A 22644-nucleotide genomic window follows, 5' to 3' on the forward strand; every position below is an offset into this window, starting at 1 on the left:
TATGTAAAGCTATGGTCAATTTTTCCTCACAAATTTTAAAGCCGCCTGTTTTAGCAGATGAGATTTTCAAAAGCTTGAGGAATGTGATTCTGTATAGAATAGACAGGGAATACACAGAATCTAGATCAAGGATTCTCAACGTTGTGTCCCCAGATGTCGTAGGACTTCAACTCCCAGAATCCCCAACCAAAGGCCACTGGCCTGGGGATTTTGGGAGTTGAGGTCCAAAAACATCTGGGGACCCAACATTGAGAATCCATGATCTAGATTACAGTATTGCATCCACATAACGGTGCAGCAGGGAAATGACTTGACTAGCAAGCCAGAGGCTTGCGGTTCAAATCCCCAATGGTATGTTTCCCAGACTATGGGAAACACCTATATCGGGCAACAGCGATATAGGAAGATGCTGAAAGGCATCATCTCATACTGCGTAGGAGATGGCAATGGTAAACCCTTTCTGTATTATACCAAAGAAAAACCACAAGACTCTGTGGTCTCCAGGAGTTGACACCGACTCGACGACACACTTTACCTTTAGATTACAGTATTATTACATTACTGTAATACATTAAAATACTGTAATTTTGCTGTAATACTGTAAAATTAGTACATATATTTGCACAGCTTTCAACAAAAGTTCTCAAAATGGTTTACATAGAAAAACAACAATTTGTAAATAAAGTTGGTTCTCTGTCCCAAAGGGGCTCACAATCTAAAAAGAAACATAAGGTTTCAACAACTGCTGGAGGGATGCTCTGCGGTTGAATAGGGCCAGTTGCTCTCCCTATCCTTGGTTAAATATAAGAGAATTGCCACTCTTACAAGTGCCTCTTTGCTCAGATAGCAGTATTATTACAGTGGCTGACATCCTGACCGGTGCAAAGCACTGGTGCAACAGGACAAGCATTAATGCTTCAGAAAAGTTCAACTAACTCAGCTACACTCCTGGCTCAGTAGTGGGGAGAAATTTTGGGGCACCAGGAAGTGCCCCATGGAAGTGCCCCATGCCACCCAAAAAATATTTCGGGTGAGACAAAAATCTTCCATGGAAAGACACACACACACACTCTCACTCACTCACTAGCACCCATGCAGCACTAGTCTGGGGCTTTTCAGAAGCATCAGTACTATACCATGCTTCTCCTGTTGCATTGGCGCTTCAGTCGTCAGGATGTCAGCCAATGGCTTTTAATCCAGACTTATGTATTTATTCAAAATATTTGTATCCTGCCTTTCAATACCAAGTCCTCATAAAGATTAAATCCAGTTGTTTTCAAAAGAAAATGCGAACCCCAAAACTCTTTAATATAAAAGCACTGAAGAGGACTGATCTCTCGAAGTATGTTTCAGTTTCCATTTTCCCAGTGCCCTGAAATAAAATTTCCTTCCAAACATGATCTCACTTCCCATGCTGTTCCCTCTGGACCTATCTCTGTCTGTCCCTAGGTTGCAATTAAATGCTTTAAGGAAGATGCTGGTTTTGAACTGTTCTACAAAGCTGCAGATGCTGGAATATATGCTAATGAAGAACTTCCCTGAATCCCTTAAGGTAATGCCAGTCAGTTGGTACAAGTGTATTCGAATACTTGACATGAAGAAGAAAGTGGAGCAACAGGGGCAGGCTTGCTTCATCCGGACTGCTTACTTGGGCTCTTACTGTGGCCCTGAAAGTTCATGAACTATTAGAGATTGAATTTAGAACTGAGGAGCACCACTTTTTGCATTAGCTCTGAATTTGTTAGACTTGCTCTGTAGATGAATGCAATCAAGGCTTTTGGGGAATGTGGGCAGACTCTTCCAAGTCCCACCCAGGTCTGAATACTATTTTAAAACAGTAAATCCACTTCCCACCTTTTCACTGGCATCCCCAATGTGGCTAACAAAATTTAAACTGCACAATGCAACTGCAGCTAACCAATACAATATGATTATAGCTAGCACAAGGGTTAACATCCAGTTTGGGGGACCCTACATGGTCAGGCCTGACGACTAAATAGGTGACAATTATTGTTGTCTCCCTCTTACCCCATGAGCAATTTGAAGCATCTGTCTCACATAAGACTTAGTCTAGTGCTGTCCAAAATTTTCAATGAAAAGAATCTGATGAAAAATGGAAGGCCCAGTTTTGGCTGTGATTTTGAAAATGAAAGTTGTTAAAAATGGCAACTAATAATCATGCCTGCTTGTGTAAGAGGACCTGTGTATACTAAAGATCAGTTATATTTTGCATTAAATAAACTACAAATTATAGAACACCATGAGCCGGGTCCCACGATCAGTGAGACCTGGTTTGTAAGAGTGAGCGGGCAGGAGCAGGGTAAGCCCGCTCTCCCCGCACACGAGCAGGGCAGGAACCCTGGGTGGCCGGCTTGGAAGCCCACACGACTGCCGGCTCCGTGACAGAGCCAGTGGGGGTTGGGGAGTTCGGGGGCTGCGTGGCATCACCGCGAGTGCGCAGGGCATACTGGGGAGACCCCCAAGCCGGGAGGATGCTTTTCAGCCTCCCGCCGGGGGTCTATTCGTGAGTAACCGTGGCTACTCACGATAAAAAACCTGGGTTTGTGGAGCACTCGCTCCGCAAACCCGGTTTAAGGGGCGGGCTACTTGAGCGGGTTACCCACTCAAGAACCACCGGGCTCACAGCCGAGCCCAGTGGTTCTCACGATTGTAGAAAATCGGGCTAGCGGAGGCTAGTCCGATTTTCTACAATCGTGTGAATAGGCTCCATGATTTCTTAATCACATGCCCAATACTTTTAAAATCAGGACTACACAACTTTGATCCTCCTGCAGATATTGGGCTCCAGCTCCCATCATCCCCGCCTGTTGGCCACTGTGGCTGGAGATGATGTTAGTTGTAGTCCAAAAGCAGCTGGTGGGCCAAAGTTGTGTAACTCTTCTTTAAATAAATAACTTCCATTAAAATACGTCTATATACCAAAAATGCCGAAAGTTGGGATCCTTACAGATGGAGAACTGGAGCACCTGCGGGCAAGTGGGAGATACTGGCAGACTCAGGGTGACCTGCAGATGTACCAGTATTTTTTAAAAAGGGAAAAAAGGAAGAAGCTAAAAACCTAAGGGGGTCCCAAACCGTCCCCATGTTAGTAAAAGGGGTGAAATGTTTATGAGCTCAGACAGTTAAAAGTGAAGACAAGAACACGGGCAGAAGTAATGGAACTCTGTGGCAACTGGGGGAGGAGGCTTGAACAAAAAGAGCAGAACATTTCTCACTTGAACACTCCCTCAAGATGGTCACAGGCACTTTGGCTTCTCAGGGAGAAAAGGTGTGTAAAACTTTTATTTTCTCACTAGCCGCTTCACAGCTTTGGGGGAATCGGTTTGAAAAGAAGCTGGGCCTGAGCAGCAGTGCCCCCACCGCAAAAAGACCTAGAAAAAAGAAGAAGAGAATATGAGGAGAAAAAGTGTCTAAAATGTGCTTATTTTCTCACCAGCTATTTGCATGTCAGCTTTGAAAAGGAGCTGGAACTAAGCACCAGTCTTCCCTGCCCCACAAAAACTCCCAGAAAACTGGGCGGGGGGAGGGGAGGGGGAAGTTGCATACAAAGTAAAACCCACGCTAGAGCAGGAGCTCCTGTTTTGGCTGCTCACTTGTTTTTTCGCCACGCTCAGCCACAGGGTCAAATAACATTTGCACTCCACCTATACACTGCAGCATTCTGCTGCAGGTCCCTTTCTGTTCCCTCTAATAGGCACTCAACCACTGGAGTTCGCTATCAATCTGGATGCAAAATAAGGCCACCCAAAGATCGGGCAGTGGTCTCTACATATTTAGGAGAGTGCCTAGGTGTGTAGTAGAGACGTTGTACACTAAATGGGGAGGGGACTTTTCCTCTCTGTCACTCACTCACCCCCACCCCACCCCCAAATAGTATTTTTAGCTTCCAGGACCTGTATGACCTTCTGGGTCATGTTAAGTTCATCTCCTGATTTGTAAAGAGGGAACTCCCAACTTTCCAGCTAACTCTAACTGGGGGAGGGGACACGATATTGCTGCCCAGCCAGAACTATGCTACAATTCTGGATTTTTCTATTGTTTGCCATAGCAGCAATCATTTTTATCCCCAGGTAGGAGGAAAAAAAAGAAGTTGGGCAGACTCTGTGACCCTTCTAGTTAAACTCTGGTTGAGAGCGCTTGTAAATCTGTGTTTATGATTTTTAGGTTTTGTTTGATTGGTTTGTAAACTGCCCTGAGATTTTATGTAGGGCGGTATATAAATGAAATAAATAAATAGCTAGCTAGCAGTTGAGACAGAATGTCAGGGTATTGGTAGGAAAAAACATAGGAAAAGGAAGGCTGGTGGGGAGGGGGAGAGAATGAATTGGCTTGCATTCAAGGACTAATGTAAAACACACACCTGGGAATGCACTGAAATATTTTTGTCAGAGGTCCCACTTGTGCATAGAATTAACTGGATGTCAGAGGATTCTATGAACATATGAAGTTGGACTGAGTCAGACCACTGGTCCCTCTAATACAATATTGAATACAATGATTGACGGTGATTTTCCAGGGTTTCAAACAGGTATTTCCCAGGCATCATAAGGCATCCCAAGGCAGTTTACAAAAGTTAAAATTCAATAAAACTCCATAAAAATCACATTTAAAACCTTAAAATCAGCTAAACAGTAAAAACCATAAAACACCAACAAACAACCATAAAAAAGACAAACAGAAGCAGGAGAGCTGAGAGACCTGGCAGCCCTTTGTCCACCGCCTAGAGATGTGATGTACATATCAGGCGGTACAGAAAAACAAACAAACAAACAAACAATTGACACAGGAGGAGCAGAGCAGCATCACTTTCTGCCTAATTAAGGCTTTCCAATGGAGTGAAGCTAGTATTTAACTCAAACACAAGAAATGGTTGCTCTCTCCTAGGAAGGGATACTGAGACATTCATTAAAGGGCCAGCTGACAGAGCCTACTGGCATCTGTTGTTTTTTAAATAAATCATTTTGATTAACTGCTGTTTTATCCTGATATAACATAGTGCCCAGTTTCAACCACTTTTAGCTGCCTTGGGCATTATAGTAGAATGGAAAGGCAGGATATAAATCCCTGTAATAAATAAATAAAGTAACATTGCTTTCTGGAAAGCTTCAATAAACAGTTTCTGAAGCGCCTTCTTGTTGGTTAGGGAAACTGGTGCTGCCTTCCTTTTGGGTTTTACCTCTCTGAGCTGCACTTCCTGAGTATTTAAGCAGGGGGAGGAGTAGATGGCCTGCTGCTGGCTCCTCCATTCTGCTTTTAGCCCAAACAAGGGACCCCCACCTGTGTTCCTAAGCCAACTGGATAGGGAGCAGCAATAGCGACCATCATGATGTCAACATATGAGTCACTAGCTTGCAAAGAAACTGCCAGGTTGCCGGCAATGGAAAGGGACAAATGTCTTGCTCCTCCTGCCCTATACCACTGGCTAGTTCCAGTAACATCCTCACTGCTTTCTGTAAATGTGCTTTGGAAAAGCATGTGTGGGGCAGGGAGGAGAAGAATCCAGTCCTTTTAGGCACCCTGATTTTGAATTTAAGGGAAGTAGTCTTTGTTGGGTGATCCTTAACTAAATGAGACAGAGCAAAGAAATTGTAGTTTTTAACAAACGTATCGAGCTCTACAATAGTTTGTCTTTCTGCCTGGAAGGTTTATGGAGCTGTGCTGAATATAAACAGAGGAAACCCCTTCAAGAAGGAAGTGGTGGTGGATTCATGGCCAGAATTCAAAGCTGTCATAACTCGCCGGAAGAGAGAGGTACACATGCACACGTATTATCTCTGGTGAGGCGTAAAATGTACCCTCAACAAATGCTCTCGAGGTGCACAGCTGCTCTCCTGTTAATCTTGAATTTATTCAGGAAGACTAGGATATTTGTTGTGAGTCTTCCCCTCCCTCCTGAAATTCTGCCCCCTGCCAAAACCTGAAATAACATCTCAAATGAGTAGAGAGGCTATAAAGCCTGCATATTTCCAGCCTGTACACATTTTCTTCATGGGTTGTGTGACTTTTTATCTCCTTTTATCCATTCTTAGTGGGACCTGCACTAGAGATGTGCACAAACAGCTTGTGCACGGGCTGGCAGGGCAGGGAGCAGTTCCCTTTAGGAGCCAGTAAGGAGTTCTTTAACTGCTCGTCCCTGCCCTGCTGCTTTTTCCGGTCATGGTGCCCAGTCCCCAGCCAGCTGTGTGGGACTGTGGTGCTGTTCCCTGCAACCTCCACATGGCATGTGGAGGCTGCAGGGAACAGCGCCACAGCCCCACATGGCCGGTAGGGGATCAGGTACCACACCCAGAAAAGTGGCAGGGTGGGGCAAGCAGGTAAGGAGCTCCTTACTGGCTCCTTAAGGGAACTGCTCCCTGCCCTGAACCAGCTCAAATGCCGGTGCCTGGGCTGGTCCGGCTCCTCCCAGAAGAGGTGCCAAGCCAGCTCATGCACATCCCTAACCTGCATATCAAGCTCATCGCTAATGGTGGGGAGGGAAGCACAATATTGCCGAAGGGAGCCATGAGCAGAAAGCTTGTTCAAGGATCAAACTGCACTCATATATCCTTGGCAACAATAATGAAGATTTTTATCCAGAGCAGTCAAGTATTTTGGTTATCACTATCCCTTGCACTGTGTAGATTTTTGTCATGGTCTCAAGCCAAAGGCCAGGTAGGCAGAGAGTAGATGGGCAGAAGTCAATTGGGTAGCAGGCAGGCTGAAGAGTGGTAGTCTGGCAGCACAAGGGAGAACCTAGTGGCCTTCCTCACCAACAAGTTGTCCAGACTGAGAGAATGCAGCAGATCTGGGAGCTTGATCTCAAACAGTAGCACCAGACTGTCCCTCTAGTGTCTCTTGATTCCGTAGGAAGAGAAGATTATTTTAGGCTGTCATGTGCATGTCCCAGCTGGAGCTGCCTGCAATTTCCTCTGCTGAACTGCAGTCCTGATGGCACTAGGAGTCATTGAGGCGCTTCACACGATTGCTGTGAAGCGCCTCAATGAGGTCTGTGGGGAGAGCAGGCTTAGCCCACTCTCCTTGCATGCGATCAACGGCGGAGCCTCGGGTGGCTGGATTGGCTGCCCACATGACTGCTGGCTGCGTCACGGAGCCGGTAGGGGCTGCGGGGATCAGGGGCTGCACGGCCCCCAGAAGTCTCAGGCTGTCCTGTGCGGAGCATCCTGGAGAGACCCCTGAGCCTCCTGGCCGGGAGTCTACTCATGTGTGGCCTCACTAACAACTCACGAACAACTAAATGAGGTTAATGGAGTGCTTGCTCCATTAACCTCATTTAGGGGGAGGGTGTTTTAGGTGGGCTAGCTGCCTTGGGAGCACTGGGCTCGCCTTCAGGCCTGGTGGTTCCCACAATCAATGGACAACAGGAGACTATGTTCTACTGTAATGCTGTTATTGGGTTCTTTGTGGACAAAATCTCTGTATTCGGGCAGACTTTGACTCCACTGTTTTTGCAATGTCTATGACAGTTGTGTCCAGAAATCCCTCTTGCAGTATTAGTTTCAATCTGTGATGCCTGAGGGAGGGTAGGATGCCTCCTTGTTTGAAGGAGGTAATGATTAGACCACTTCTTAAGAAGCCTTCCTTAGATTCCTCAGTGATAGATAGTTATAGGTTGGTCTCCAAGCTCCCAAAGTTGGGCAAGGTGATTGAGAGAGTGGTGGCTAACCAGCTCCATGCAGCTTTGGAGGGAACTGATTATCTAGACCCATTTCAAACTGGTTGAGAGCAGTCTATGGGGTTGAGACGACCTTGGTCAGCCTGATGGATGACCTTTACCAAGCAATTGACAGAGAGAGGCTTGGTTCTTTTGGATTTCTCTGCAGTGTTCGATACCACCAACCATGGTATCCTGGATCGCCTGGGGGAGTTGCAGGGACATAATCAGGGCGGGGCTGGCAGGGCACGTGCCCTAGGCGCCATTTGAAAAGGGCGCAAAAGTGCCTGCCATGCCCCGCCCGCCTGTCCCGCCATCTCAATTTTTTTTTAAAAATTCCTCCCCCCCCCATCGAGGGGCCCACCCGCCCGCCAGTTGCTCTCACTGCTGCCGCCAGCGCCACACCCTGCCCCCGACCACCCTCGGCACGAGTTGCGAGAGAGATCTCCAGCGGGCACTCAGCTCTCTCCCATTGGCTAGCGCCTCGTGGTGTGGGGATCAACCATGTCACGTGGTTTGCATGCTAGTCTGGGGGACACACATGCAGGAGGAAGTAAGAAGGCAGAGCTGGCAGCGGCAGCAGAGAGGGGTGCATTACGACCCAGTCCCAGGCAGCTGGCAGCCGCAATAGACCGCCCTTGCTAGTCCAGGCGGGGGCCACACATGCAGGAAGGAGGAAGGCAGAGTCAGTGGCGGCGGTGCAGGGTGCATTGCGACCCAGGCAGCTGTCCTTGGTGGATGCAATAGACTGCCCTTGCTTGCTAGTCCAGGCGGGGTGGCGGCCACAAATGCCAGAAGGACTAATGAGGAAGATAGAGTGGGTGGGTGGCGGCGTGGGGCGCATTGCGACCCAGGCAGCTGTCCTCCGCCCGCAATAGACTGCCCAGGCGTCTTCGAAGGGAAGGTGTTGTTGCCCAGAAGGCACGTGCACATGCATGCAGCCTGCAGTGTCTCTCTCCGTGAGGGAACTAACCAGCCAGCTGGTTTCTCTCAAGGCAAGTTCTGTTTTGCAGGCTCACTCTCTTTCCCAACAAGCCTCCTCCATTTCCTCCTTCTCTCCTGCGTGCCACGCGCTCGCTCTTTTCCCCAAGCCTCCTCCTCTGTATCTCGCTCTCTCTCTTCCTCAACAAGCCATCTCCATTTCCCTCCTTCTCTCTGTCTCGCGCCAGCGGGAACCCCTCTGGCTGCAGCCTCCCGCTCTTTGGAAACCTGAGCAAAAGGGCTTCTCTGACTGAGGGCTTGGAAGAGAAACGTTTAGTCACGGTTTCAAATCATTAAGCACTGTACTTTGAAACTTGCAATATAGGGTAATTTCTGAGGGTCAAACTGACAAGGGGAGGGGGGATTACAGCGGAGGGAGGCCAGGGAAATTAGCCAACAGTTAATTTAACGTGTTTTCTGCTTGCATTTTCGATACATTCCTAACTGACTGAGGAGGCAGGTGAAAGTTGAGTCGTCATGCCGGCTCATTCACGGTTGGGAATCAATGGCTCTTTTTCAACTCTAAGGACTCACACAATATACCATCAGGGAAAAGACATGCAATGGATATGTTGATTTAACAATGAAATAAGAGTTTTATGAACTCTCCCCAGCACACAGACCTGGATTCAAAGTGTCAAAACAAGAGACAGGAAAATTAGATCTTTCCAAAGGCAGAGGTTAGGGTGGGAAGGAGTAGCTGCTTAGAAATTAATAATTAGCTGCAAAAGACAATTAACTGCAGTTCCCACTCAATCAGAGGTGTATCTAGGGAAAATAGCACCTAGAGCAAGCACTGAAATTGCACCCCCTGTCCAAGCATCTGACACCCATCTTTTAGATAACTTTACTATAATATCAGCTGAAAAATATAAGTCAAGCTCATTAATCTTTTAATATTTCAAAAACTATTTAGCAGTGGACGTAGCCAGACCAAAAAATGCTGGGAAACTACAAATTTCAGTATGCTGGGGCTCATGAAATACCCAAATACTATGTGGAGGTGTACTTGGAAAACTAAACAGAAGTGCCTATCTAATTATCTACTATGCATTGTAGCATCACTGTTACACAAGTTTTAAAAGTAAATGGAGAATTTGACTTTCCCCAGATACTCTGAAAATAATTAAAGGATATGCAAAGTAAACTGTGTCACTGCTTGGAATATATTCTAGTATTCCAGAAAGACAGTTAAAATGAGAGAAAGAGAGCAAGAAACTCCCAGTGGGCCTTAATACTAAGGATTTCACACTGATTCAAAGACACACTCACCATTAATAGCCATATTGTTAAGACACCACATTTAACTCACTTATCATAAGAAGCAGAGTAAGAGCAAATGAATACAATCCTAGCTCATAAGCTTCAGCTTTGTATTCACAAGCCCTGATTCTCTGTACATAGTGCCAAACTGAATATGTGTACAGTGACTTATATTATATTAAATTAATTTTTTTAAACCTGTAGCCCCTTTGGGGCGCTTCCTATAGGCTGTGGGAGGGGGGCATCTGCAAAGGTTCCCCCTCCCCCCGCTGGCCTCTAGGGCCTTGCAGAGACCATTTGAGCATGTGCTGTGGCCATTTTTTAAAATAATTGTGTGTTTTTTTAAAATGGCTGCTGAAAACAAAATGGCCACCGTGCATGCTCTGTGAGGCCTGGCATGGCCTCTGTGAGGCCTGGCATGGCCTAGGGCCTCACAGAGGCCATTTGAGCATTTGCAGTGGCCATTTTGTTTTTGGTGGCCATTTAAAAAAAAAATTAAGAATTTGCGCCCCCCTTCAAGTGGCGCCCAGGGCACGTGCCCTGCCTGCCCTACCCTAGATATGCCCCTGCACTCAATGTCTCCGCCTCACCCGAGTATGTTATTTATATCATACTGAAGATGTGAAGAGCCACTAATGAGCAGCCTCGCTTGGAGAGGGAAGATACTGGGGCTGCTGTGATCCTATGCACCCTTACTTAGGAGTAAGCCCAGCTCCACCTGAGGAAGCTTGCATAAGGCTGCATTATATTCAAAAATTAAGGCTGCAGTGCTATGCACACGCTTACCTGGGAGTAAGTGCCAATGAATTCAATGAGTCTTACTTCTGAGTAAACATTCTGCAGAGTTTTATATTACATCTTTCGGCACAAAATGCATTCAAAATAGCTACACACAAAAATGCACCGGCACTGCGCTCACTCTCTTTCCCAAGCCTCCTCTTCCATTTCCCTCTTTCTCTGTATCTCGCTTGCGCTCTCTCTTTCCCAACAAGCCTTTTCCATTTCCCTCCTTCTCTCTATTGCGCTGTCACTCTCTTTCCGAAGCTGCCGTCTCCGTTTCTCTTGCTCTGTATCTCTCTCTCTCTCTCTCTTTCCCACCCAAGCCAGATGCTCGCCCCCAGCCATCCCTCTGCCACGGTGGAAGCAATTTTTAAGGAAAAGCACAAAGGTTTGCCGGAACGGAGTGGCTCCTCTCAAAGCCTGCACCATCTCTCCCCACCCCCAGCGAAGCCTCCTACCCCATCCTATTCCTCTTTCTTTCCCCTTCCCCCTTCTGATCAAAGTGTAATCTTATCCAAAATTATGAGAAAAATGTCTCTATTTTTTTTCCTTACAAGTGCTCCAAGTTCAGTGTGATGATGATTTGGCAAAGATGGATAGGGAGAACAATGCATTTTATAATGTATTTTGTACAGATTGTCTTGTATTTATTTTATTAGATTGAATTTTAATTAAATTTATTTCATATTAATTTAAATTATTCTTGGCCTGCCAGAATGTCAAAAGTTAAATTTTGATTACATTCATTTTTAATTAATTTCACTTTAATTTGATTTAATTTTATTGATTGGTTGATATTAAGTGTTACTCTAATAATCTAGAAATGTGGGTGGGGTGGGGGTGGAGAGGATTGCAAAAGGATGTGTTCTTGCACTCTGAAATTGGAGCATGTAAGTTGCTGACAATACTTTGGGCTGTCAAGGGCCATTTGAAATGTGAAGGATTTTAACATTAGACCTGAACAAAAGCTGGTTGCAACACCAAAATAATATGCACATCTAGAAAGATGCTATTGTTTTGTGTTTCCTCTTCAGCCACTGGCTGTGATTTTAATTGTGCTGGAGGATCTTCATTAGAGCCAGCATGGTGTAGTGGTTAGAGTGCTGGACTTGGACCGGGGAGACCTGAGTTCAAATCCCCATTCAGCCATGAGACTTGCTGGGTGACTCTGGGCCAGTCACTTCTCTCTCAGCCTAACCTACCTCACAGGGTTGTTGTGAGGAGAAACTTAAGTATGTAGTACATTGCTCTGGGCTCCTTGGAGGAAGAGCGGCATATAAATGTAATAATAATAATATTAGCACATGGAGAGGTTTCACAAAGCTGCTTCATTAGTTGCAGCGGGGCTTGGCAGGCTAGGTCTTTTTGCATGAAATGAGAATGTCAGCCAACATTAATAATAATGTTGGGGGGAAGTTGAGAACAGTCAGTTATCTGAAATATGGGTGTCAGATGTTTTTGGGGGGGCGCAATTTCAGTGCTTGCCCTAGGTGCTATTTTCCCTAGATACGCCTCTGGTGAGTTGGGGATAGGAGACACTGCTTTGCAGTGGTTCCACTCCTATCTCTCTGGCAGATTCCTGATAGTGGAGCTTGGTGATGGTTGCTCTTCGAAACAGGACCTATTGTATGGAGTCCCTCAGAGCTCCATCCTGTCACCAATGCTTTACTGCTGGGTGAGGTCATCAGAGATTTGATGCAGGGTGTTATCAGTATGCTGATGACACCCAAATCTATTCCTCCTCCTCCTCCTCCTCCTCCTCTTGAAAGGGCATTCATTCCCTAAATGCCTGCCTACAGACAGGATGAGGGACAACAAATTGAAGCTGAATCCAAGCAAGACCGAGGTGCTCATTGTGGAGGATTGGAATTTGAAGGATGAGTTAGATCTTCCTGTGCAGGATGGGGTTATACTCCTCTCGAAGGAACAGGTTCGCAGCTTGGGAGTGCTCTTGGATCCAGGCCTCACCCTGGTATCCCAGGTGGAGCCTATGGCCAGGAGCACTTTCCATCAACTTCGGTTGAGTCAACTGCTGCATCAATTCCTGGAAGACAATGATCTCAAAACAGTGGTGCATCAGCTGGTAACCTCCAAGCTTGACTATCACAATGTGCTCTACATGGGGCTGCCTTTGTACATAGTTCAGAAACTTCAGTTAGTTCAAAATGAGGCAGCCAGATTGGTCTCTGGTGTAACCTGGAAAGACCATATTATGCCTGTTCTCAAACAGCTGCATTGGCTGTCAATATGTTTCCAGGCAAAATACAAAGTGCTGGTAATCACCTTTAAAGCCCCTAATGACTTAGGTCCAGGCTACCTTAGAGAGTGCCACCTTCTGTATGATCCCCGTTGCACATTGAGGTCATCCAGAGGGATTCATCTGCAGTTACCACTGGCACATCTTGTGGCAACTCAGAAGCAAGCCATCTTTGTAGCTTTTCTGGGCCTGTGGAATATCTACTCCCGGCAGATATCTATAGTTTGGGCTCATTGTTGGCCTTCAAGAGAGCCCTAAAGGCCTGGTCTGCCAAGGTTTTTACATTGTTCTTAAGTATTTTTAACTGGTTTTAAATGACTTTGAACTGTTTTAAATTTGTTTTTATGTTGTTTTAAGCAGTTTGTTTTAAATGGTGTTTGTGTTTGTTTTTAACTTGTGCACCGCCCAATGCTCCTGGATGAGGTGGTATAGAAATGAAATGAAATGAAATGAAATAAATGTGTGTAAAGTGAACTGAATGAAGGCTTGTTTGTTATTTTTTCAATCTAGGCTGAAAGTGATGACCTGGATTATTTTACCAATGCCTATGCTGTTTTCTATAAAGACCTGCAAGCATACCAGGCATTACTGGAGAACCCAGAAACCATAAACTGGGAACAAGTTTTCCAAATACAGGGTAATTTACAGCTTGTTATTCACTGAGCCATGGAAACAAGGAGGCACAAATACTGTCACTGAGTTCTGAAGAAAGATTTTCCTGAAATAATGGAGGTTTGTGAAAAGAGCTGGCAGAGCAGGCTTGAAAATTCCAACAATGTACTTCCATTCTCCTGCTGGGAAACAATGTTTAGGTACCCATTAGTTTTCTCTTTTGAAACTAGATCTTCTAAAAGTGTTTGGATGTAAGATTATGGTCTAGAAGAGACCACATTGATTGTGTTACTATGGAGCCTTTTGCTTTGGATTTGCTCAAAAGTGGGCAGTCTGTTGAATGGAATAGTCACAAGACATTACAAAATTGATGTTGCAAGTAAAAGAGAAACTAAATAGGGATTTGTCAGTTCAGCAACATTGTTATCTGCCAACCTGCTTGTTCTATCACACTGTAGTACAGTGTGATAGAAGTGCAGTCTTCTAAATACATCCTTGCCTGGCAGCTGTGATAAAAATTGTCCTCAGGCAACCTGGCGAAAAGCTTAATAACTGGTTTTCCACCACACCCCACTTTTTAGACCACAAACGACTGCCATAGGTTTGTATAGATAGATGGGCTAATAAAATGACTGAGTTCTGGTAACTTTTGCCGTCATATTTTCAAGGCTGGTATTTTACGAAGGGATCTGGTAATATGATGATGTGTCAGCCGATGAAAATGTATACAAATGTCTTGTACAATTATTTTGTTTAATTCTTTCAGCCCTTTGTTTGGTAAATGCCCCCAAGATGTCTTCTCACAAATCAAATTAGCTTTCATATTTAGTTTGGATGATTCAGGGGTAGATGCATGCTGTTACTAGGATAGCTACTAAAATAATAACTAAAGATGAACTAAAGATTCAAAGTGAGTGGCATGGGTTGTGGAGAAATTGCCAAAGAAGTCAAAAGTGTATTGAGAAGGCTAATGCAACTTCCCAGGATACATCCTTAATTGTGACTTACTGGTTTGGCTAGACTTAAGCCAATCAAACTTAAACTTAATATTTCCTTTCCTCTTGTGTTTAAAAAGCAAAATGTTTATTTTTATGTACACAGGGCTGCAGGATGGATTATATAAAGCTTCCATAGCTGTTGCTGTACCCAGCCAAGTAGATGTGAAGGAGTCTCTTTTCCAAATGGTTATCCATCCAAATCCTGATGCTCTTCCAGATGTTAAACTTCTGTATGTCAACTCAAATGGCTATTCTCCATAGCACTGCTGCTCTTAAATAAATGCCAAAATAGTGAATTAATTGGGATGGATATAGAACCTGCATTTTATTCAAAGATTCCTCACCCTGACCCCAGTGTGCTGCTTTCTTGCCTCTTTGTATTAGTGCTCTCATGCAGCCAGCCTCCCAGCATCGGGGGTCTCTCCAGAATGCCCCATACACTTGCGTGGGACATCCTGGAACTTCTGGAGGCCGGGCGGCCCCCGATCCTCACAGCCTCCACTGGCTCTGTGACAGAGCCTGCAGTTGTGTGGGCATCTGATTCGGCCGCCCAAGGTTTGGAGGCTGCTCATCTGCGAGGAGAGTGGGCTAAGCCCGCTCTCCCCACAGATCCACCAGAAGCTCTTCTCACTGATTATGAGAAGAGCTTCAGTGAGTTTTTGGCCTCTTGAACTGTGATAAAGAGCTTCCAGTGACATCATTACTATTCATTCTAATCTATATGGAGGGTTTCCGCAAATCACACTGTGATTTAAATGTTAATAAGGGGAGAACTTCCAAATCATTCATGGAAATGCCAGACTGAACTCTTTATCATAAATGTATATGGTAGCATCTAGAGCAGGGATTCTCAGTGTTGTGTCCCCAGATGTTATTGGACTTCAACTCCCATAATCCCCAACCAAAGGCCACTGGGGCTAGGGATTATGGGAGTTGAAGTCCAATAACATCTGGGGACCCAAGGTTGAGAATCCCTGATCTGGAGCAGTGTAACAGGACTAGTGCAAGACATGTTATCTGGCCTATCATCTTCACTGCAGCCCCTCAAGTCCCCCCAAAGGCCATTCCTGAGCATTGATTTAGCCTCAGCAACAGTGTGAGACTGATGAGGGCTAGTGGTTATAGGAAGGGGGGAATCCGTAGAAACCTCATGGAGAAATCTTTGGGAGCCTCTGCTCAGTTTCCAGGAATTCCACCCTTCCACCCACACCATATCTTACACTCCCTTTTGAACCTCAGGAATGGATTTTCAGGGGACTTCAGCAAGGAGACTGTAGGGGAATTTATTTGTGCTAGCACTGTTATGCCAGTGCCACTTTCCATGTTAAAATTTATGTCCTATTTACTGGAGCAGACCCATGCACCTCAATGTATGCTAAGCACTTATTATTAGAAGTACTATTTAATAATAGCTATTATTTTAATAGCCGCACAGCAGTTCTGCTCATCCCCAGCCCCCCGCTGCCAGTTAGGGATTGGACATGGAGATAGACTTAATTCAGCAGTTCCCAAAGTGTGGAATTCATCTCTGAGACAGGGTAGTGGAGTCAAAAATTCCTGACTACCATCTATGGTGAGAGATAAGGGAGCGGAGACATGCATGTATATACATGTACCATATACAGTATGTAAGTTAGGAAAAGAAAGCAGAATGACAGGAGTATAGGACCTGAGTAGGGGTGAGGGCAAAGCAGTGCAAGGGTTGTAGGCAGGGCTGTGTGTCATCTTGGATCCAATAATGGCTATGTTGGAATATGTCCGATTTAATCCAACACAGCTGTAATTAGCTTCTATTGTGTTGGAAATATTGGAATAGGCTTTCATTATATTGAAATTCATGCTGGAATAGTTGGAATTACAAAGTGTGGTTTGAGGGCTTCTGAAAGCAAAACAGTGTTGCCAAAGTGAAATGCCTTATTTGGAAGATTTTGAGGGTGGAAGGGGAAGATTTTTGGTCAAGCTGGCTGTCAGCAGTTCATCATGTCACTGATGTAAATTTCTTGTCTTCTGATCACAGTGCTTCTGGCAAGGGAAAAATATTCCTTTATCATCTCTGCTTGCCTGCCCTTCTCTACCTTTTGTTTTGTGGACATTTCATATGATATGACATTAGGGTTACAACTGGAGTTAGAGTGAACAATGGTTAATAATGCATTGCTTAGATATGGAGTGGGAAAGGGTAGGGGTACCACTGCAAGGAAAAGTTTCCTCCAAACGTGGCATGCTTCATGGGGGGTGGGCTTCAATTCCTGCACATTTTGTAATGTTCTGCCATAAAGCAAGGCAGTTATTGCACTTTTTAAAAAGTGGACCAATCTCCTTCAAACTCACTGTGATAAGTGTGAAAACCTTCTGCCAAGCCATGCAGTTGTGGTGGTCATCCAGGAACCAACAAAATGGCACCCTAACCATGAGATCAATGGATACGCTGAGCATGCGGACCAGAACACGGACGCCACAAGGAGCTATCAAATCCATCCGTGAGGTCCTGTGCAGGTGCATACTTATAAATGTCAACAGGGCACTACCTGATCATCAGTTACAGGTAAGCAACCTGTTGTGTTTTTTTGTTACATTACAATTAAAATGGAGGACTATCTTTTAGGCTGGATCCTGCACCAAACCTGGTTTCCCTTGATGTGTCCCATGCCAGCCTGCTGAATGAGACATGGTCCCGAGGAGGCAGTGAACAGTGTCGGAAATACCTCGCCAACCTCATTTGCTGTTTCCCTAGTGTATGCATTCTGGATGAAGATGGACATCCCATCTCCTGGGGTCTGACAGACCAGTTTGCTACTATGATTCATGGTTATACCTTACCTGAACACCGTAGGAAAGGATACAACCGCCTAATTGCAACAATCCTAGCTAAGAAGTTACATAATAGGGGCTTCCCAGCTCAAGGCAATGTTCTGGAGGACAATATACCATCAATAACTTTGCTGAAGAGCATGAATGCCCAGTTTTTGCACTGTCAGTTTGTTAGACTTATCCACACACCTTTACATTTTTTACCCACACCTCATTTGTAGTTTAGTGAACAGTTAACGATCATGGTGGCATTCTTTCTGATGGATAAAAAGACCTAAACTGTTGTAGAAACTTCTGGGGTGAACTCCTACACCTGTATGCATCCAACCTGATAGGCACTCAACCACCACAGTTCACTATTAGAGGGAATTATGATAATTGGTATCTGAATATGCACTATTATTTGCTTGAATAGTAATGTTTGTTGGTAATTAAGAAATCATGGGGTCATAGCCATTTCAGTTTATTTAATCAAAGTGAAACTGATCTTGTGTATACATGGATCCTCTCTCACAAGCAGATATGCATTTTTATGTATTTTCTTCATTTTTTCATCAGCAGGCCCAAAACTAGTCATCTATTGTTCATCAGATTATTACTACTGTTGTCATGATACAATTCTTGGGCAGCATCCATACTATAATGTGAATGAGCAGAACACTTTCACCTGCATATAGTGGGGAAGGGCAATTTTCACCTATTCCTGTCCCCTCCTCTGCAGACCTTTGTAACCAGCAGGTTCCCCAAACCTGTTTGCTGTCGCTTGTGTTTGTTATCATTTTGTATTGGTCTGGTGTAATGCTTTGTGCAGTGTGTAATCTTAATTTTGTTCGTCACTTTGGGATGGCTTACAAAAGCTGGGATATAAATGTATTAAATCATTTTCAGGCATTGGTATGACTTACATCAGAAAGGTCAAAGGCATCCACATCGCGGAGTTTATCCAAGATGATTGAATGTAGCTTTGAATGTGAATGGGGTTGAGCATCTGCATGCCCATTGTTATATGTGACTAGTTGACTATGATTACAGTTGGACTGAGGTCTATTATTAAACAGCTAAATACCTGCCTTTGCTCATAAAGCCTGATGTGATTATGACATCTACAAGCATAGATTGTAGAGTACATTCATTTGTCCTCTGGATGTGAAGTCAAGATAAACAGGAGTGGACCTTGCATCCCAAACCTTCAGAGATGTAATCAAATATATTACATACACAACCGTGTCTCTCTAATACTGATTTAGTACACACTAGAGGTGTGCACGAAATGAATTTTGGGTTCTGTTCCGAGCTCAGAACAGAACACAAATTCTGCTGAGCTGGTTGTTCCATTGGAACGACCCCATTCTGAATTGAACATTCTGAGAACCATTTGGGATTCCATAATGGCACTCTTCTGGCTTCTGTGCACGCACGGCAGCCATTTGCATAATCTGCACCACGATGCAAATGGCTGCCACATGTGCGTAGAGGACAGAAGTGTGCCATTTTGGATTACAAAATGGCGCTTGGAATCACTTGGCACAATCCAAATTGAAGCCGAGTTACTCCATTCCAAGCTCAGGACAGGTCCTTCATTTAAGGGGCATTCTTATCCGAGCTCAAATTACTCAAAACGGTTCATTTCGAGGTGGAACATTCCAAACGCACATCTCTAGTACACACTCATTTGAGGTGTGTATGCTATTCATAATTTAATTTTTTGTTTGAGCTGCTTGCCTTAATGATATTCAGATATTAAATATGTGCAAAATGGGAAACACAAATAAAATAAACGTGTTTAACTGCATTTCCATAGTGTTAGCCCAGAGGTGCTGATAGAGAAAACGTTTAAAGAGCAAACTCCTCACTTAAATTTTTTTGAGGGGGAGGAAAGACACTTAGAGGGGAGAAAAATACATTTTGCAGGGGAGTTAATTAAAATGAGAACTCTTTATGAAGCCCATTCACATGTTACATTCAACACTCATACGAGTGTACAGTGTACACAGGTTCAGTCATTCACATGTTATATAACATTCACATGTTATATTGAACTCAGGTACAGAAGTACACTTCCTATCTGTACCATGCATTTGAAGGGCCTGTATCCAGGTTCATTTGTAAAATGAACACAGGTACAGTCATTCACACAAACAAGTGTACGGCTGTACAGACATTTGTACACTCATACAGTATAATGTCTGCATTGGGCTATGGAGTTCAGTAAAATGAGGATCTCTTCATATGCATATGAGGGATCTGCACCCCTGCATTGGACTGTTCTAAGGATTCCAATGTACAAGTGAAAACCCACAAAATATCATTTAAAGATTTATTTCAGTTGATTTGTTTTAAATACAGATGTGTTTTGTTTGCACATTCCTTGGTAGAAACAGCACATACATGCATGTTGAGGTACTTCCCTGAACAGAGTTGTGTACCATTTTATTTAGTTAGTTGCTTGCTTGCTTGAGTTTAATCTATGTGTTTTTTGTATTTCTCCTCCAACCAAGCCCACAAGCCTCTTACAATAATAAAACATCAAAACTATCCGATTAAAACAAAATAAAAAGCAATACGAATACCAAATTTCTAACATAGACATAAGACAGAAATTTCAGAGACAAAGATTTACTCTCCAGACAATTTTTAAAAGAACATTTTGACTCATTTTCTGAAAGCTAGAAACGTCCTAGCTCCATTGCCCTCTCAATTTTTCTCTTAACAATTCCAGTCATCAGAAGGTAGTGTAAACTCCTCTGAGGAAGCAGAAGGCATATTTGGAAAGTCGATTTTCCATGTACCTCTATTATTTCCTTTGAAAGTAGTATTTCACAACTGCAACTGTGAAATTGTAGATCAGCCTTGTTCTGCAACCCCACAAGTAGTGTTTAAGGTACAGCAGCATGAGTGGAAGAGTTTAATTGCCTGCATTTTGCCACACTGTGTATTAGCCCCTATGGCCTCCCTCAGTCATCATCTTAGGCCACTATTTTCTCCATCCTTCTTTCCTTGGATTTCTCTCTGCTGTACTCCCTGCCCTCAGATTTTTAGCCTACTTTCTTTATGGGTACAGTTGTAGGGGGATATAGGGACACCTCAACGAGGTAGTTTGTGATGATGTCATCCACCCTGATTCAATATGGCGGATGCATAAACATTTGACATGCAAGTTGGCTAACTTGTGAACTTCCTAACCGATTTGAACCAAATTTGGTACAGTTGTAGTGAGTGCACACCTTACTACATCTCATAGGTGTTGGAGCTAGGACCCTGGCAGCATCAGCTCTCAGCTGCACTGTCCCATAGTGACCACTGGGTTTTTTTTTAGGGTCATGGATTGGAGTGCTGGACCCCTCCGCTCTATGTTCTTCCAGAGTTAGTCTCCTTTTTGTCTCTCCAGAGATGGCTGTTTAGTCTTTCTCCCCTTTCAGCCTTAAGCTCAGCTTTCCTATCCTTTTGTAACTTCTAAATAAATCCTTATTGTTCTTCAAACTTAAAGAACTGTCTCCAGACCTCTTGCTTGGCTGAATTCTCCCCAAACTGGTTTTGCTCTGCTATTTGGGGACTGAACTGCCATTCTTCCCCTACAATAAGAACACCTCAATGGTGTAGTTTGTAATGATATCCAACCCGATTCAATATGGCAGATGGGTTTGAGGCAGTTTGAAGAGTAAGTGGGCCACCTTGTGAACCACCTAAGTGATTTGAACCAAATTTGCTACAGGTGTAACATAAGGAGGCTCTTCTCACGATCGGTGAGAAGAACCTGGATGGGGTTTGCGAGGAGAGTGGGCTAAGCCTGCTCTACCCGCAGACAAGCAGTCAGTCTGCTCCAAGCGGCCAAACTGGCAACCCACACGACTGCCTGCTGGTGGGGGCTGAGGAGTTCAGGAGCCACGCAGCCCCTGGAAGCTCCAGCATGCCCTGCGCGAGTACGCAGGGCATGCTGGAGAGACCCCCGAGCGGGGAGGCTGTTTTTAAGCCTCCCAGTCAGGGATCTACTCATGGCAACTCATGATCATAGAGACCTGGTTAGCAGAACGCTCGCTCCGCTAACCTGGGCTTAGGGGAGGGCTACTTAAGCGGGTTAACTGCTTGGAGGCAACCGGGCTTGCCTGAGAACCCGGTGGTTCTCATGGTCAGGCGAAATCAGGCTAGGCTCCCCTAACCCGATTTCACCTGATCGTGGGAATAGCCTTAAAGACATACACATAGGGACAGCTCAAATGCGTAGTTTGTAATGATGACATTCACCCTGATTCAACATGGCAAATGCATGAATGTCTAAGGCTGGAGTGGGTTAACTTGTGAAGATGGTAATTATCAATTAAGATTATAGTGAAAGGAATGTAGGCAGATTAGTTCTTACCAGAACAACTTTTTTTTTTTTTTTTTTTTTGGTTTTTTGTCCTCACAGCTGACAATCTGACCCTCTCTCTGTTCGGTCCTTTCCCCTACTGCCAGTTTCTCTCTGCCTTCCATTTACCTTTCAGGCTTTTGTGATATCTCAGCTCAGGCCTGGACTACAAAAACAGGTGAGATGGTAAAGGTTTCCAAACTGTATCACTTGAGACTGCAGATAATAAAGATGATGGTGTGTGTGTGTGCACGCGCATGTTTGACCACTCACCGTGCAAGAAAACCAATTATTACAGAAAGGAAACTAGCATCGAGAATGTTGGGGTAGAATATTTTTATGTGCAGTGAGCTTTTCACACCTTCAGTACCTAGAAGCATTCAGTCAGGTGCTTTTCTCTATCAGTTTTCTCATTAGCTATGTTGGTTGGGTAGACCAAGCTTTAGTCAGTGGGGTTGTGGCTCAAAGATTTCAAGGTAAATGCCACTTTACAGAGTATTAATTTCAGGCTTTGCTGAGTCTTGACTTAGATCAGAGCTTGCCCACTATTCTAACACAAAGAGGCTATTCCCATGAGCAGCAAAAATTGGGCTAAGCGAGCCTAGCCCGATTTTTGCTGCTCGTGTAAGCCACCGGGCTCGCAGACAAGCCCAGTGGTTTACAAGCGGCTAGCCCCTTAGGCAGCCTGCCCCTTAAACCGGATTTGGGGAGTGAGCACTCTGCAAACCCGGTTTTAAAAATCGTGAGTAGCCGAGGTGCGACCAGGAGGCTGAAAAGCAGGAGGCTTTTCTGACCAGGAGGCCAACCAGGACCCTGACCAGGAGGCTGAAAAGCAGCCTCCCAGCTCGGGGGTCTCTCCAGCATGTCCTGCGCACTCATGCAGGGCATGCTGGAGCTTCCGGGGGCGCAGAGCCCCCGAACTCCC

At 44.7% G+C, this 22644-nt stretch overlaps 1 protein-coding gene across 1 annotated transcript; it reads left to right on the forward strand.

Annotated features, from left to right (window-relative positions):
- Positions 1-1474: 1474 nt before the first annotated feature.
- Positions 1475-18265, forward strand: GLYATL3 (glycine-N-acyltransferase like 3). The gene is made up of 5 exons (XM_053284533.1): positions 1475-1552; positions 5665-5772; positions 13464-13590; positions 14667-14793; positions 17169-18265. Exons 1-5 carry the CDS (start codon positions 1475-1477, stop codon positions 17593-17595), a joined length of 867 nt encoding a protein of 288 aa, XP_053140508.1. The 3' UTR covers positions 17596-18265.
- Positions 18266-22644: the final 4379 nt, after the last annotated feature.

This window comes from Hemicordylus capensis, chromosome 1 (assembly GCF_027244095.1).
Source record: "Hemicordylus capensis ecotype Gifberg chromosome 1, rHemCap1.1.pri, whole genome shotgun sequence".
Taxonomy (NCBI): Eukaryota; Metazoa; Chordata; class Lepidosauria; order Squamata; family Cordylidae; genus Hemicordylus; species Hemicordylus capensis.

What these genes read in the sequence shown, in the direction of transcription:
- GLYATL3 (XM_053284533.1), top strand. Translation starts at nt 1,475, where the DNA reads ATGCTGGTTTTGAACTGTTCTACAAAGCTGCAGATGCTGGAATATATG. An exon ending in ACAAGTTTTCCAAATACAGG is followed by an intron (nt 13,591 to 14,666) that starts GTAATTTACAGC and finishes TTATGTACACAG; the next exon opens with GGCTGCAGGATGGATTATAT. An exon ending in CTTCCAGATGTTAAACTTCT is followed by an intron (nt 14,794 to 17,168) that starts GTATGTCAACTC and finishes ACTATCTTTTAG; the next exon opens with GCTGGATCCTGCACCAAACC.